Here is a 17,602-nt window from a genome sequence, read left to right on the forward strand (position 1 = left end):
AAAATGAGGATTAACTGTGAGCCTCACGTGGGACAATCTGATTACCCTGTATCTACCCCAGCACTTAGAACAGTGCTCTGCACATAGTAATCGCTTAACAAATACCAACATTATTATTATTATTATTCATTCAGTCAGTCGTATTTATTGAGCGTTTCCTGCGGGCAGAGGACTGTACTAGGCGCTCGGGAGAGCACAATACAACAATAAACAGACACATTCCCTGCCCACAGAGGTGTGTCTACCTCAGCACTTAGTAAAATGAATGAAGCAACCAATCAATGCTGTTGCATTCTTCCAAGCGAGTAGTACGGTGCTCTGCCTTAAGGTTAAGTGCTCGGTAAATACCACAGATGAACCGCTAAGCCTCCCAAGGCTTAGTACAACGCTTCGCACACGGTAACTGCTCAATACCCATTAGTGATCAGTATTTTTTGAGAGCTCTCTTTGCGCCCGGGAGAGTACGATGCGGTTGAGAGACCACCCCCCGTTCCAGATCAGTCTCTATTAAAATCTAAATCTAGACAGAGGAGCCCGCAAAAATTACCACTAACACCACTTCCTCTTTTGAGGATAGAGATGTTTCTATTTCCACCCCTCAGTCTTCCACGGAGCAGAAGGTCCTTGAGTCACCCCGTGTTTATGTGGTTATGCAGACGGACCCACTCAAACCCAAACATAAGAAAAGGAAAAACATCTCGGAGGCAGCGAGTCAGATCTCGGCTACAGTGTGTATTTACCCTTTGCGAGCAAACTTCCAGTCCCTCACACTTCCGGTTTTCCTTTTTCCCCTCATCCCCCTCGATTGCAAACTCCCGGAGGAGCAGCGTGACGTCGGGGAAAGCGCAGAGGCCTGGAGTTAGGGGACCTGGGTTCTGAAACGAGCTTTGCCACTCGCCTGCCGTGCGACCTGGGGCAGGTCGCCTCCCTTTTCTGGGCCTCCCTTTCTTCATCTGAATACAAGGATTCAATCTAATAATGATAATAATGACGTTGGTATTTATTAAGCGCTTACTATGTGCCAAGCGCTGTTCTAAGGGCTGGGGTAAATACAAGGTGATCAGGTTGTCCCATGTGGGGCTCACAGACTTTTAATCCCCATTTTCCAGATGAGGGAACCGAAGCCCAGAGAAGTGAAGTGACTGGCCCAAGGTCACACAGCTGATAAGTGGCGGGGCCGGGAGTAGAACCCACGACCTCGGACTCCCAAGCCCGGGCTCTTTCCATTAAGCCACACTGCTTCTCTATCCTCCCTCACCCTAGTCCACGAGCGAGTAGGACAGCGGCCGTACCTACCCCAGTGTGCAGCACATAGTGAATTCTGTGCCAAAATCCCAGTCATTTCGGAGCACAGGGATCATGTCTACAGTCTCTATTGAACCCTCCCGGGCATTTAGATCAGTTTTCTGCCCACGGTACCCACACAGAGAAGCGATGTGACCTACCGGATTGAGCATGGGCCCGGGAGTCGGAAGGACCTGGGTTCTAATCCCACCTCCTCCACTTGTTTGCTGAGAGACCTAGGGCAACTCACTTCAATTCTTGTGCTTTAGTCACCACATCTATAAAAGAGGGGGCGGTTAAGACAGTGAACCCCATAGGGGACCGGATCCAACCGGATTAGCTGGTTTCTACGCCGGCGCTTAGAACGGTCTACGTAGTAAGTGCTTAACAAGTACCATTAAAAAAGTACCCGCTCCCTAAATATTCCATCGTATTTACTGAGCGCTTACTATGTGCAGAGCACTGGACTAAGCGCTTGGAACGGACGATTCGGCAACAGATAGAGTTCGCCGATGGCTTGCCAGCTGGAAGGAGCTTTGAAGCCCAGGGTATCAGCCTGTGGAATTAGCCACTGATTCATAAAATAAATAAATTGTGGTATTTGTTAAGCGCTTACTATGTGCTGAGCACTGTTCTAAGCGCTTGGAGTGTACAATTTGGCAGCAGATAGAGACAATCCCTGCCCAATAACGAGCTCACAGTCTAAACGTCTCATAGAAAGCATGGCCTAGTGGCAAGAGCACAGGCTTGGGAGTCAGAGGTTGTGGGTTCTAATCTCAACCTCGCCACTTGTCTGCGGTATGACCTTGGGTCTGTCACTTCACTTCTCTTTGCCTCAGTGACCTCATCTGTCAAATGGGGATGAAGATTGTGAGCCCCACGTGTGACAACCTGATCACCTTCTATCCACCCCAGCGCTTAGAACAGCACTTGGCACTTTGTAATCGTTTAACAGATACCAGATGATAGAGAAGCTGTGCGGCTTGGTGGAAAAGCCCGGGCTTGGGAGTCAGAGGACCTGGGTTCGAATCCCGGCTCCGAAGCCTCTCTGCTGTGGGACCTTTGGGCAAGCCACTTGACTTCTCTGGGCCTCAATGAGAAGCAGCGTGACTCAGTGGAAAGAGCCCGGGCTTGGGAGTCAGAGGTCACAGGTTCGAATTCCGGCCCTGCCACTTGTCAGCTGCGTGACTGTGGGCAAATCACTTCACTTCTCTGTGCCTCAGTGACCTCATCTGTAAAAGGGGGATTAACTGGGAGCCTCACGTGGGACAACCTGATGACCCTGTATCTACTCCAGGGCTTAGAACAGTTCTCTGCACATAGCAAGCGCTTAACAAATACCAACATTATTATTATCTGGAAAATGGGGATTGAGACTGCGAGCCCCACGTGGAACAACCTGATTACCTGCTATCCAACGCAGCGTTTAGACCAGTGCTTGGCACATAGTAAGCGCTGAACAAATACCGTAATTATTACTATTAGGGAGGTGCGGGGGAGCAGAGACTCTATCTTTCCGAACTCCATCCATGGAAAGGGTGGATCTACAAAAGTCGGGCTTGAGAGAAAGCCCGCGGCCCGCGTTATCGAGTCCCTTTTTTCCCAGGAGAGGCGTAAAGAGCAAAAGGCTGGGGAAGGGGGCGGGCCCGGTGACGTCACAGAGCCGTCCGGCCTCGCGATTGGCCGAGCCTTCCCAGCGCGGCCCCCCCCCGCTCCCGCAGGATTGCTCCGGGGCTCCGCCTCCCGGGCTTCGGCTCGGCTTCGGCTCCTGCTCGGCTCGGCTCCATCTTCGGCCCGGGCTCGGCTTCGGCTCCTGCTCGGCTCGGGCTCGGCCTCATCTTCGGCTCGGGCTCGGCTTCGGCCCCTGCTCGGCTTCATCTTCGGCCCGGGCTCGGCTTCGGCTCCTGCTCGGCTCGGGCTCGGCTTCATCTTCGGCCCGGGCTCGGCTTCGGCTCGGGCTCGGCTTCAGCTTCGGCTGCCGCTCGGCTTCATCTTCGGCTCCGGCTCGGCTTCGGCTCCGGCTCGGCTTCAGCTTCGGCTCCCGCTCGGCTGGACTCGGGCTTCGGCTCGGCCTCCGGGGAGAAGGACTGGCCGGCGGCGGTGGCGGCTGCTGCGGCGCGGATCGGGTGGGTCTGGAGGCGGACGAGGCCGTCCCGGGCCCCGCCGGGGGAAGCGCCATGAAGTTCCAGTACAAGGAAGATCACCCCTTCGAGTACCGCAAAAAGGAAGGCGAGAAGATCCGCAAGAAGTACCCGGACCGGGTCCCCGTGAGTGTCGCGTCTCCCCCCACCCCCATCCCTGCAGAATGGCGCAGCCCGGCCGGGCCTCCTCCTCCTCCTCCAGGCCGCCCTCCCCGCTGCCGTCGGGGCTGCCCTGCCTGGGCATGTGTGTACGAGTACAGGTGTCTGGGTGCGTGTCCGCAAGAGCGGGGGCGGCCGGTCCTGCAGCCGGGACATTTCATTCATTCATTCATTCGTATTTATTGATGGCTTACTATGTGCAGAGCACTGGACTAAGCGCTTGGAATGGACAAATCGGTAACAGAGACAGTCCCTGCCCTCCGACGGGCTTACAGTCTAATCGGGGGAGACGGGCAGACAAGAACAATGGCAGTAAATAGAATCGAGGGGATGAACATCTCATTAAAACAGTAGCAAATAAATAGAATCAAGGTGATGTACATCTCAATGACAAAATAAATAGGGTAATGAAAATATATACAGTTGAGCGGACGAATACAGTGCTGAGGGGATGGGATGGGGGAGGAGGAGGAGGAGGAGGAGGAGTGGGAGGGATGGGGGTGGAGACCGGCGAGGAAAACAAGGTCACGTTCCCCGCCTGGCCACCAGCCCGCTGTTGTCCTCTCTGCCCCGGCTCAACTCTCCCCCGGGCCTTCGATCTGGTGGGATCGGGTCTGCCCAAGCTCACTCCGATCCAGTCATTCATTCAATAGTATTTATTGAGCGCTTACTATGTGCAGAGCACTGGACCAAGCGCTTGGAATGGACCATTCGGCAACAGATGGAGACAGTCCCTGCCCAATGACGGACGCACAGTCTTAATCGGGGGAGACGGATAGCAGAGCAAAACAGAGAAAAACAAAAACAGGACAACGTTAGCACGATAAATAATAATAATAATGATGGCATTCGTTAAGCGCTTACTATATCGGCCTGTGCTGACCGATGCAGGCCCCGGCCCTCGGCCTGTTGTTGTCGTGTCTGCCCGGGCTCACTCCGATCCAGTCCCCGGGCCTCGGCCCGGTGGGATCGTTTCTTCCCGTGCTGACCGATGCAGGCCCCGGCCCCCGACCCCGCTGTGGTTGTGTCCGGCCGGCCTCACTCCCATCCAGGCCCCGGCCGGGTGGCATCGGGTCCTGCCCGTGCTGACCCATCGATCGATCCAGGCCACGGCCTCAACCCAGAGACCTTGCGTCTGGCCGGGGTGACTGACCCGGACTGCGGCCCACAGTCCGGTGTTATTGCGTCTGCCCACCCGGACTGACGCAGACCTCGGCCCGAAGCGACTGTGTCTGCCCGGGCTCACCGATCCGGGCCCCGGCCCTCGACTTGGTGGTTTTCCATCTACCCACGGCCCGGTTTGTTGCGTCTGCCCGCGCTGACCGATCCAAGCTTGGCCCTCCGTCCGATATCGTCGTTTCTGCCTGGGCCGACTGACCCTTGACCGGCCCACGGTCCGGGCGTCACCGTATCCGCCCGGGCTGAGCGATCCGGGCCCCGACCCTCATCCCGGTATCGTTGTGTCTGCCGGGGCTGACCTGACGTAAGTGCCCGGCCCACATACCGTTCTCCTTGCTCGGGCCGACGACGCGGGCCGGGCCCACGGCCCGGGTGTAACGTGTCCGCCTAGGCCGATCCGGGCCAGGCCCACGGCCCGGATGTCGTTCTCCTTGCTCAGACCGACTGATCCGCCTCTGGTCCGCAAGCCTAGGCGGTGTTCCGTCTGGCCGGGCTGACTGACTGTGCCCAGCAGGACGTGAGCCGCCCTCCTGTGGAACTTGCCCCAGACAGAGGCATCAGGAGAAAAGGAAACCCGAGGCCTCCGCCCCGGGACCCACGTCTCTCATTCAGTCTGCACATTCAGTCCGTCACCGGATCCTGTCAGTTCCACCTCTGCAGCATCCCTAGAGTCCACCCTTTCCTCTCCAGTCACACACACTACCACAGGCTGATCCAAGCACTTAGATCCTGCTTGGATTACTGGATTACTCCTCGCTGACTCCTTTCACTTCCCCTTCCAGTCCGTATTTCACTCCGCTGCACGGATCGTTCGTCTCAAAAAAAGTTCAGTCCGTGTCTCCACACTCCCCAAGAAATTCCGGTGACCGCCCATCCACCTCTGCGTCAAACGGAAACTCCTTGGCTTTAAAGCACTCAGTCGGTTTGCCCCGTCCTGCCTCACCTCACTGACCTTCTACAACAGCCCAGCCCACACGCTCTTCTCCTCTAGTGCCAGTTTACTCACTCTGTGCCCAAATTTCATCTCTCTCCCCGCCGACCCCTTTCCCACATCCTCCCCCTAGCCTGAAACTCCCTCCCCCTCCGTATTCGCCAGACCACCACTCTCTTCACCTTCCAAGAATTACTAAGCTCACATTTTCTCCAAGAGGCCTTCCCTCTTTTCCCCGGCCCCCTCTCCCTCCTGTGTCCTCTGTGCACTCGCATCTGTGACCTTTGGACATTGGATGTTCGTCCCAACCCTGCAGTGCTTACGTACCATGTTATCAATTACTTATTCGTATTCATGTCTGTCTCCCCCCCGGACTGTAAGCCTGTTAGGGGCAGGGAACGTGTCCACTAATTTTGTCGGGCTCTCCGAAGCACTTAGGACACAGCTCTGCACATAGTAAGTATTCAGTAGATACCAATCATTCATTCAATTCCGTCTTCATCTCTCTCACCACAGACCCTTTAGTAATAATAATAATAATAATAATAATAATGTTGGTATTTGTTAAGCGCTTACTATGTGCAGAGCACTGTTCTAAGCGCTGGGGTAGATACAAGGTAATCAGGTTGTCCCACATGAGGCTCACAGTTAATCCCCATTTTACAGATGAGGTAACTGAGGCACAGAGAAGTTAAGTGACTTGCCCACAGTCACCCAGCTGACAAGTGGCGGAGCCGGGAGTCCAGCCCATGACCTCTGACTCCAAAGCCCAGGCTCTTTCCACTGAGCCACGCTGCTTCCCTTTACCCATGTCCTCCTCCTTCTGGCCGGGGACTCTCTCCCCCATCATATCAGACACCACCACTCTCCCCGCCTTCAAAACCATCTCCCATTCGCATCTCCTCCAGAATTCATTCAGTAGTATTTATTGAGCGCTTACTATGTGCAGAGCACTGTACTAAGCGCTTGGAATGGACAATTCGGCAACAGATAGAGACATTCTCTGCCCAGTGACGGGCTCACAGTCCAATCCGGGGAGACGGAGGGACAGAAACAAGAAACAAAATGCCCCATCCTCCCAACCCTTCTGTGTCACTTATGCGCATGGATCTGTGCTTCCTAAGCACTTGATTTTCACCCCACCCTCGTCTCCATGGCACTGACAAAAATGACCTTACTCTCTGTCCTTTCCCCCCTCTGTAATTTATTTTAATGTCCATCCCACCGACCCCGGGATGTGAGTTCCTTGTGGCGTCTACAACTCTATTTCTACGATTGTCTTCCAAGTGCTCAGTACAGTTCTCTGTATGCAGAAAGCACTCCATCCCATTGATTGACTGCACGCCCAGCCCCTCGGTGGTTCTTTGTTACTCTAAAGGACCTGGGTTCTAATGCCAGGTCTTGCTGAGTGACCTAGGGTAAGTCCCTTAACTTCTAGGTGCCTGTTTCCTCATCTCTGAAGTGGGGCTTCGATACCTGTTCTCTGTCATAATTAGACTGTGAGCCCCGTGTAGACCAAGGACTGTGCCCACCCTGCTTATCTTGTATCAACTCCAGCACTTCAGCGCTTGCACCACATAAGCGCTCAATAGATACCGTGAAAAAAAACAATAAATACTGTCGATAGACTGCTCGACCGCATCGCCTGATGGATAGAGTACAGGCCTGGGAAGCAGATGCTGTGGACGGATATCCAGCATGCGCAGAGGGGCGACGCTGCGGTTATTATTATTATTATTATTGCTTTTGTTAAGCACTTACTATGTACTGATTCTGGTTAATCAGGTTGGACACAGGCCCGGTCCCTCATAGGGCTCACAGTCTAAGGGAGGACAGGCATTGAATCCCCATTTTACGGTGAGGAAACTAAAGCCCCAGGTCACCCAGCAGGCACGTGGCGGAGCCAAGATTAGAACTCAAGACCTGTGACTCCCAGACCTGGGCTCTTTCCACTAGGCCACCCTGCTCCTCTACCGGATATTGCCAGGTGTTTCACTTGGCTGAGGTCAACATGGTAGAGAAGCCTCAGCAATGGCTTTTATTCCCGGCCCGGCATCTGCTGAGCGTGCCCGAGTCCAACCTGGCCCTCTTGCATCTTCCTTAGCACAATGCTAGGCACATAGTGAGCACTTAAAAAATACCATGGTTATCATTATTAATACCGAGCGCTGTCCTTCCCCTTGCTCACGGTCTCCTCCTCTGCTTCTCCGTCATGTTTTGTTTGTTCGTTTTGTGGTAGTGAGCGCTCACTACATGCTCAACACTGTTCTAAATGCCGGGGTGGGTACAAGTTAGGTCAGATACGGTCCCTGTCCAACCTGGGGCTCACAGTCTAAGCGGGAGGGAGACCAGGAAATCCCCATGTTACCAATGAGGAAACTGAGGCATGGAGAAGTTAAATGACTCGCCCAAGGTCACACACAAGCAACTGGCAGGGTCGGGATTGGATCCCAGGTCCTGTGACTCCCAGATCCCATGCTCTTTCCACTAGGAGAAGCTGCCTGTCCCAGTGGATAGAGCACCGGCCTGGTCATCGGAAGGTCTTGGGTTCTAGTCCCAGCTCCGTCCCTTGTCTGCCGTATGACCTGGAGCAAGACATGCAACTTCTCTGTGCCTCAGCCAGCTCACCTGTAAGATGGGGATTGAGACTGTGAGCGAGCCCATTTGCTTGTATCCACCCCACCGCTCAGTACGGCGCCCGTCACATAGTCAGCCCTTAACAAATACCTTAATTATTTTTATTATTAGGCCATGCTGCTTCTCATGCGCCTTTCCTTCCGTGTTCTCATTCTCTTCTTGATGCCGGCTGCCCATTCCCAAAGAGTCCAGCATCTCCCGTCAGGCCGAGGCTTTCTGCAGATGCCCCCCTCGGTTGGGTTGGCGGGGAGGTGGGAGGGGAGCGAGGATTAAGAGAAAGCAGGAGGCCGGCTGTGGCTCGCCGTCTGCCACGGCCCCGGTCCCTGACCCACATGGTGTGTCGTTGCCGTGGCAACTCTTCCCCCACAGGAAGCAGGGGCGGTGAAGGGAGAGCCGCGATGATGAGATCGGCCTCTACGATTTCGCCTTCCCCGCTTCATTTCCTCCTCCTCCTCTCCCTCCAGGTGATCGTAGAGAAAGCTCCCAAAGCCAGAGTGCCGGATCTGGACAAGAGGAAGTACCTGGTGCCCTCTGACCTCACAGGTAAACAGGCTCTGCCTCCTCGCGCCCGGGCTCTGGGGAGGCATCGTCCGAGTAGGAGCTGAGCACGGTGTCCCCAGATCTCAGCTGGGGTGGCCGTTCTAACGACTCCCTCTCCCAGACCCTCTCGATCGAGCAGAAGTATTTCATGGGTGCTTACCCTGTGCGGAACACCGCACTGAAGGTAGGAGTGAGCTAGTAGACCAATCCCTGACCTCGAGAAGCTAGGGGAGACGGATGCTAACATACATCGATCATTCAGCTCTGCCACTTGTCTGCTCTGTGACCTTGGACCAGTCACTTCACTTCTCTGGGCCTCAGTCTCCCCATCTGTAAGATGAGGATTGAGATCGTGAGCCCCACGTTACGTCCAACCCGATCGGCTTGTGTCCACCCCAGCGCTTACTACGATGCCTGGCACGTAGTAAGCGCGTAACACGTGCCCCATTTATTATTATTACCACCATACAGTAGAGTTGCTAGGTGTGATCCCTGCCCTCAAAGAGCTTCTCAAACATAGTCTTCCACTCTTCGGAAGAATGTACCAGATCAGCTGCTGGTATTGCATGGGGCGAGGTTGCTGACTCCCCCATCCCCTCTCCCTCGACCCCCACCAGACAGCCGCCATCTTTAGTAGTTCTTCGTCACAGCACCTCGGGGTTTAAAACAATCGGCGTCAACTGGGAGGAATTTCAAAATACTTGCCAAGACGAACCGGAACTAACGTAGAACCATCCGTCAACCCGTCTCCCGGTCACATCCGAGATCTTCAAGATGGAACAGAGGTGGGGGCTCCAGGGGGACCCCGGGTTTGGAAGAACATTGAGTTTCCGCAGGGTTGGCGAGGGGGGGCGGGATGTGGTGGTGGAGAAACCCACTGATCCCCACGTCCTAAGCCTTCAGGTGGACCCCTGTGAGGCCCCCTGGATTCCACGCCGGTTGTGGCGTAGCTAATAATAATAATGATGGTATTTGGTAAGCGCTTCCTATGTGCAAAGCACTGTTCTAAGCGCTGGGGGGATACAAGGTGATCAGGTTGTCCCACGTGGGGCTCGCAGTCTTAATCCCCATTTTACAGACGAGGGAACTGAGGCACAGAGAAGTGAAGTGACCCGCTCAACGTCACACAGCTGATAAGCGGCGGAGCCAGGATTAGAACCCACGACCTCTGACTCCCAAGCCCGGGCTCTTTCCACTGAGCCACGCTGCTTCTTGGGGAGTCAGAGGTCATGGGTGAGTCAGAGGTCATGGGTTCTAATCCCGGCTCCGCCGCTCATCAGCTGCGTGACGTTGGGCGGGTCACTTAACTTCTAGGGAAATAGTTCTGGCCTGGAATGAGTCCAGGAAGGTGAAATCTATTATTCCTATTGCCTTTAAGTGCTTACTGTGTGTCAAGCGCCGTAATAAGCGCTGGGGTCGATTCAGGTTAATGGGGTTGGACACAGTCCCTTTCCCAGATGGTGCTCAACATCTAAGAAGGAGGGAGAGTGGGTATTGCATCCCCATTTTACAGAGAGGAAACTGAGGCTCCAACTCATTCCGAGTGCCTCGGGGAGGAGGGAGGGCCGGTCTTTGAGAGATAGCTCTGCCCCGGCCTGCGGCACTGTTGTGCTTTTAAAGGGACAACGTCGAAGAGCAGAGATTGTATCTACTCCCTCTCTTATACTCTCCCAAGCTGCACAGTGCTCTGCACAGCGAAAACATTCTGTAAATAACAGTGAATGATCGATTGTTTTCGGAGCCCGGAGGGATCGTGGTTTAAGCAAGGTAGTTGTCAAGTTCTAACTTCGGTCCGTGCCCGGTACTAGGCTCCGAGGGAAAAGAACTGACCCCCTAAGGAGAAATTAAACTCAGCACTGTGTGAGAAGTACACCCTCAGCCGACTTGGGAGAGAGGAAAATGAAGTCTCTTTTCCTGGTGGGTTAAAAGCTCGTTACGTGCGGGGAACGTGTCCACCGATTCTGTTGTACTCTCCCAAGCGCTTAGCGCAGTGCTCTGCCCCCAGTAAGTGCTCAATACAGACCACTGATGGATCAGTTAAGACCTCAGAGCACTGCGATGACAGCGGGCCCTTAGGAGCTGACCGGATCCGGGTGGGCGGGGAGGGCTGAGTACCGCTCTGAGAAGAGGATAAAGAGACTAAAGTTCACAGGGTGAGTTATCCTTTTTGCATTTTCTTTTGCAATCTCTGCTTTCTCCTCGCTCCCCGGCCTTCCGCCCCACCGCAGTCGGTCAGTTCTATTTCTTAATCCGCAAGCGCATCCATCTGCGGCCAGAGGACGCCCTGTTCTTCTTCGTCAATAACACCATTCCGCCCACCAGTGCCACCATGGGCCAGCTCTATGAGGTACCGGGGGGGGTGGGATCCCCTCTTACCGTTCCCCTTCTACCGATGCGGGGGGTTCGGGTGGAAGCCCAGAGGGGTTGGGCGGCTGGCTACGGGGGGTGCGGAAGCGCGAGCCCAGAGCCGATATCCTAGGGTGGCCGGGTTCTGCGTGGGATCTCAGCGCAGGCCTCCTTCGCTTTCTTCTTTGTCAAGTGATCCGCGCCCTTCCCCCAGCCTGCTGTGCCGCTCGTAACCAACGGGCTCTATTCTCTATTTACGGGGAGGGGCAAGACTCGCAAATAATAATCCCTGGGGTGTTTAAGTGCATACTGTGTGCCAAGCGCTGTTCTAAAGTTGTCGGCTTTGTGACTATGGGCAAGTCATTTAACTTCTCCGTGCTTCAGTTCCCTCATCTGTAAAATGGGGATTAACTGTGAGCCTCACATGGGACAACCTGATTACCCTGTATCTACCCCAGCGCTTAGAACAGTGCTCTGCACATAGTAAGCACTTAACAAACACCAACATTATTATAACCAGGTGATGGGGATGGACACAGTCCCTGCCCCTCGTGGGGCTCCCGGTGTAAAAGCCAAGGAGAGCAGGGATTGAATCCCCGTTTTCCGGGTGAGGCACAGAGGAGTTAAATGACCCGCCCAAAGTCATACAGGAGGCGGGATTAGAACCCAGGTCCTCTGACTCCTAGGTCCGCACTCTTTCCACTAGGCCACACTGCTTCCCTTACATTCAAGGCTTCCCGAATTCAAGAGAATACGGGATTTGCCTGGCGAGGAATAGTCGGTCCCAGAGGCCTCCGCCGAAGCTGAGTCACCTGAGGGGTTTTTGGCTCCAGCAAGTTAGACTTGTTCGACGCGTGGATCCCTTATGCCTTATTGTGCCTGCGTCAGTCAGTCGAATTTATGGAGTGCTTAGCGGCTGCGGAGCACTCTACTGAGCTCTTGGGAGAATACGATATGACGGACACGTTCCCCGCCCACAGTGAGCCTACGGTCTAGAGGGGGAGACGCATCAATACAGGCATGTACATAAGTCCTGAGGTGCCGGGAGCGGAGATGAATAAATGGAGCAAGTCAAGGCGACGCAGAAGGGAGTGGGAGAAGAGAATAGGAGGGCTCAGTCCGGGAAGGCCTCTCGGAGGAGGCGGGCCTTCAGTAAGACTTTGAAAGAGGGGAGAAGAGGAAAGGAGGGCTTAGAGAAGCCCTCTTAGAGGAGATGGACCTACAGTGAGGCTTTGAAGGAGGGGAGAGCTATTGTCTGTCGGATATTCATTCATTCAGCTATGTGCAGAGCACTGTACTAAGCGCTTGGAATGTACAAATCAGTAACAGAAAGAGACAGTCCCTGCCCTTTGCCAGGCTTACAGTCTAATCGGGGGAGACGGACAGACAAGAACGATAGTAATAAATAGAATCAAGGGGATATGAAGAGGGAGGGCATCCTAGGCCCGAAGCGGGACGTGGGCGGGAGGTTGAAGGCGAGATAGAGGTGCAGTGAGGAGGTTGGCCTTAGAAGAAGAGCAACGCGTGCTCTCTGGGCTGTAGTAAGAGACTTTCGAGGTGAGGCAGGAGGGGACAAGCTGGTTGAGTGCTTTAAAGCCAGTGGTGAGGACTACTGGACCCCCTATTTCACATTCGTGAGCCTTCAACATCAATTCATTTCACCCAGTGTTGCCATCTAACAATCACAGTGATTGTAGCATTTGGTAAGCACGTAACTATGTGCCAAGCAATGTACAATCTAAGCGGTGGGGTCAGTATCCCGTATCCCACGGGAGGCTCACGGTCTAAGTAGGAGGGAAAACAGATATTGAGACCCCATGTTGTAGATGAGGGAACCGAGGAACGGAAAAATGAAGTGACTTGCCTGAGGTCACGCAGCAGGTACGTGGCGGGATTAGAACCCAAGTCCTCTGACTCCTAGGGCTGTGCTCTTTCCCCAGGCAGTGCAGCTTCCCAGACACATCTTTTGGTCTCCAGATGGTCTTCAGACCCGTGATCCGGGCACCCCTTTGTATTAAGAGGAGGAGGTCCGCGGGTGTTGGGGGGAAGTCTGAAATGCAAATCTGGAGGCTTAATTAAAGAGGAAAAGAACACCTCACTACACAGCCAATATCCCACAAAAAGCGGCTTTTAAGCAGTTTGACACCTGGAGAACTACCCTTAATCCTTCCTTCCCCACCCCAGCGCCTGTTACAGTCCGGATCCGCAAACGTGTTAGTAATTGTGGTATTTAAGTGCTGACTATTGTGCCGAGCACTGAGTTAAGCGGTAGATGTCCAACAATCAGATCGGACACAGTCCTTATCCCACCCAGGGCTCCCAGTTTAAGCAAGAGGCATCTTCTCCCCGTTTTTACAGATGAGGAGACCGAGGCCCAGCGCAGTTAGTGATACGCCCAAGGTCACGCACCAGGCAGGTGGCGGAGCTGGGATTAGAAACCAGGTGTCCCAACTTCCGGGCTCGGGCTCTGGCCACTAGACCGGGCCGCGTCTCTAGCGACAACCAGTAGAAACCGCGTCCCAGGGGCTCGGCGGGTGTTCTCATCCGAGTGTCCCCATTGAGCTGCCTGCCCCTTTCCTAGGGTGATTTAGTGGGAAGAAGCCCTGGTTTCTGGGATTCCCGTCTCCTCCTTTCCCAGCTCCTTTTACCTGAACATCAACCAGTCACCTTGGGAAATGCAGCTCCTACGGTTTTCAGGTCTCTTGTCCTCCCCCCCTTTGCATATTTTTGTACTGATTTGGGAATTCTCATTCATTCATTCAATAGTATTTATTGAGCGCTTACTATGTGCAGAGCACTGTACTAAGCGCTTGGAATGTACAAATCGGTAACAGATAGAGACAGTCCCTGCCCTTTGACGGGCTTACGGTCTAATCAGGGGAGACAGACGAAAACAATAGCAATAAAGCAATAAATTCTCCCCACCCCTTAGACCGAGATTCCGCCTGTGGGACGGGGATCGTGTCCGCCCTGATTACTTCGTATTTATCCCGGTCCTGACTAATCAGTCGTAGTTATTGAGCGCTTACTATGCTCTGCTATATACAGATATATATATATATACACGCATATATACTTACTATACCAAGCACTTGGGAGAGTATATTACAACAGAACTAGCAGGTATGTTCCATGCCCATAACAAACTTACAGTCTAGAGGGGCAGACAGACATTTATATGAGTAATTAATTTGCAGGGCTTGGTACAAAGTGCTTAACAAATTAAAGTCTTCTTCATTATGCCTCGGTTTCCTCATGAGTAAAATGGAGAGGAAATACCTGCTTCCCTGTCACTTTGCCTCTTCGCGGACTGTCCGATAGGATTACTCGTAGTTAATCCAGTGCTCAGTACACTTCGTGACTCAGAGTAAGCGCTTAACAGATGCCATGATGATGATGATAATGATGAGGCTGCTGCCTACCCACCTATTCAGGCCCGGCCCGCGCCGCGGGCCGAGCCATCGTCCGGTCTTCCTGGCCGGCCCCAACCCTTCCGGTGACTCTCACACGCTGACCCCCTCTCTCCCCCCACAGGACAACCACGAGGAAGATTACTTTCTCTACGTGGCCTACAGTGACGAGAGCGTCTATGGGGAGTGAGTGGCAGGGCCCGGGTGGATGGGGACACCCGGACCTGGGGGGTTGGGGGGCGGTGGGAGGGGCGGGCACGTGTTAAGCCTGGACTGGGGCTTTTCGGGGAGGGAGGGCACCCCGACTGGAGAGGGAGAACGAGACACCCCGCAGCACTGTATCGCGCATGACCCCGACGGCCATTTTCTCCCGCCCCCTCGCCGCACTTCGCTTCTCCCGGCCGGGGGAGAAGACGGGGCGGGACCCGAGCCACCCGATTGCCGGGACGGAGTTCTGAACCGTGCGACTGGGCGTTGGGGGTGGCGTTCCCCCATCCCCGCCCTCTCGCCGTGTTGTGAAACCACCAGTAGGGCGCTCGGACGGAGGATCGGGGAGGGGGGACCCCATGCGTCTGGCGGGCATCTCCGAGGCTCCCAGGCCCCTCCCACCGCCCCCCCCGGCCCAGACGCATCCTGCTCCCTTCCCACAGCCCTCGTCGACTCTGAAACCGGTCTCCCTTCCCACCCCCGTGTGCCTCTTTCCATATCTCACGGAATGAAGAATCCATCTCAAGGGGGTGGGTCTTTCGGATCGTTTGTGGGAGAGACTAGCTGGTTATTGGAATAAATCCAGAACTGGACCAACCTAGCTTTAATCCTGCCCTTTGAATCCCCCCCCCCCCCAACTGTCCCGTCGTTTCCTGCGACTCATGTTACCCCAGGACGCCACCCCACTGAGCCGAGGGGCCCCTGAGGATCCCGACCTGCCCCTCCCCGCCACCGTTTCCCACCAGTGGCCGGTGTTCTAGGGGGCGGAGGGTGAAGCCGGATGAAATGGAGCCTAGAGACCCCGTAGCGTTCGGGGAAAATGGTCAGCCCATCTCCAGGAGTTCAGGAGGATGGAGCCTGGCTTCCCCTCTGGTCCTTTGTACTGGGGATTGAGAGCAGGGGAGACTGAATATGGGATTCTCCCCTGCCTCACTTCCCGGTGGGAGAAACCTCTCCAGCAGAATAGGGCAAGGGGTCCTGGTGATGAAGGGAGGAACAGCCGCTCCCGCCCGCAACTGGATTGGACTGTGTTTTGTCTTTCTCTGAGCCCCTCAGTTGGGGCAGGAAGCCCCATCTGCTCTCGTTGCTTTAAAATGCTGTAAGCATCCCCTACTTCCCATCCCCCGGTGTCCTAAGCGCTGGAGACAGAATTGCTGTCCTCTCCCCTGCAGTCACAGCGCTCCCTCGCCCCCCGCCGCCCCCCACCGTGCTCCCTCGCTGTCACAGGGCCAAGAAAGGGCGGCCTCCTTTACGGCAGCAGCTGTTTCGGAGGGTCTGGGGCTGATCCTGCCAATGCATTCCGCGGTGGAAGGGGGAATCTCTGTTTTTCTGCTTTCGTTTTCTCTGTCGGGGTTAACTGGGGCTTCGGGTGGGTGGGTGGGGGGATCCCCTGACCGCAGCTGAGGCGTTCTGCTCTGCCTGTGCCCGTCTCCGGGGTAAGGGGGAAACCCGGGTTCCGTTGTACCAGCTGTGGGTGCCTGTAAACTGAAGCTCATGCTATCGAATCGAGGAAATAAAATCACTGCACATTTTAAAAATCCGCCGTGGGGGAAACGGAGTTTTTCCTTTGCGTCCGCGTGTGTGGGTGTGAGCGTCTGGGAGGGGCTGCGACCCTGGGTATCCACGGTTGTCACCCGAGGCCCGCCTATTCACAGCCTCACTGCATCCCCTCGGGAAGTTCAGCGGCAACTGGCACCTCCCCAAAATGCACGGGGTAAAATCAATTAATCGATGGCATTTATTGGGCACTTCTTCTGTACAGAGCACTTTACTGAGCACTCGGGAGAGTATACTACCCCAGAACACCCTAGCTGTGCAGTTAAGGGCTGCAGCTGTGTCAGACCCACACCGGCACCCCAAATCTCTCCTCTAGACCGCAACCCTTTGCGGATGGGGAATATATACCAGCACCCAACCAATGTATTCTCCCAACCACCCCTCTTATATGGTCACGTTGCCCCCCTCCATCATCTAGCTACGGAGCCTACCGCTTTACAGATGAGGTGACTGAGGCCCAGAGAAGTTAAATGACTTGCCCAAGGTCACACCGCAGACAAGTGGCGGGACCAGAACTGGAACCCAGGTCCCTCTGACTCCTAGGTCAGTGCTCTACCCACTAGGCCAGGCTGCTTCTCACTCAGGCGAGTCACTTAACTTCTCCGTGTCTCAGTTTCCTTATCTGTAAAACGGGATTCCACCCTGCTTCCTGCTTCTTAGACTGTAAACCCCTTGCAGCACAGGGACTGCGTCCAACCCGGTTATCTTGTACATACCCCAGCGCTTAGTAAAGCGCTCGGCTCCCGTTGCCTCCGCTTCCCCTCCTCCAACTCCCTCCTTGACACCCTGGAATCTGGCTTCCGTCCCCTCCACTCGCCTGAAACTCCTCTCTCCGGAGTCCCAAGTGACCTCCTCTCCGCAGAACCTCATGGTTTCTACTGTTTCTCCTCGAACCCTCGGCAGCCTCCGACACAGTGGATCACCTTCCTCTCCTGAAGACGGTATCAAACCTTTGTTTTCTCCGACACCGTCCTCTCCTGGTTCTCCTCCCTCTAGACTGTAAACTCGCTGTAAGCGGGGAACATGTCTGTTGGTTGTTATATTGTACCCTCCTGAGTATTTAGTATACAGTAAGCGCTCGATAAATACGATCGAGTGAATGAATAGCATCCTGGCTGCGCCTTCTTGCTTTTTCCCTAGCTCGCCTAACTCACACTCCTCCATAGGACCACCACCCCGACAAGGCTCTGTTCTGTCCTCCCATCTATTTT

At 54.7% G+C, this 17,602-nt stretch overlaps 1 protein-coding gene across 1 annotated transcript; it reads left to right on the forward strand.

Moving 5' to 3' along the window:
• The first annotated feature begins 3,336 nt into the window (after positions 1 to 3,336).
• On the forward strand, positions 3,337 to 16,375 carry GABARAPL1 (GABA type A receptor associated protein like 1). The gene is made up of 5 exons (XM_029082319.2): positions 3,337 to 3,551; positions 8,796 to 8,874; positions 11,100 to 11,218; positions 14,752 to 14,813; positions 15,278 to 16,375. Exons 1-5 carry the CDS (start codon positions 3,462 to 3,464, stop codon positions 15,291 to 15,293), a joined length of 366 nt encoding a protein of 121 aa, XP_028938152.1. The 5' UTR covers positions 3,337 to 3,461; the 3' UTR covers positions 15,294 to 16,375.
• The last annotated feature ends 1,227 nt before the right edge of the window (positions 16,376 to 17,602 follow it).

This window comes from Ornithorhynchus anatinus, chromosome 17 (assembly GCF_004115215.2).
Source record: "Ornithorhynchus anatinus isolate Pmale09 chromosome 17, mOrnAna1.pri.v4, whole genome shotgun sequence".
NCBI lineage: Eukaryota > Metazoa > Chordata > Mammalia > Monotremata > Ornithorhynchidae > Ornithorhynchus > Ornithorhynchus anatinus.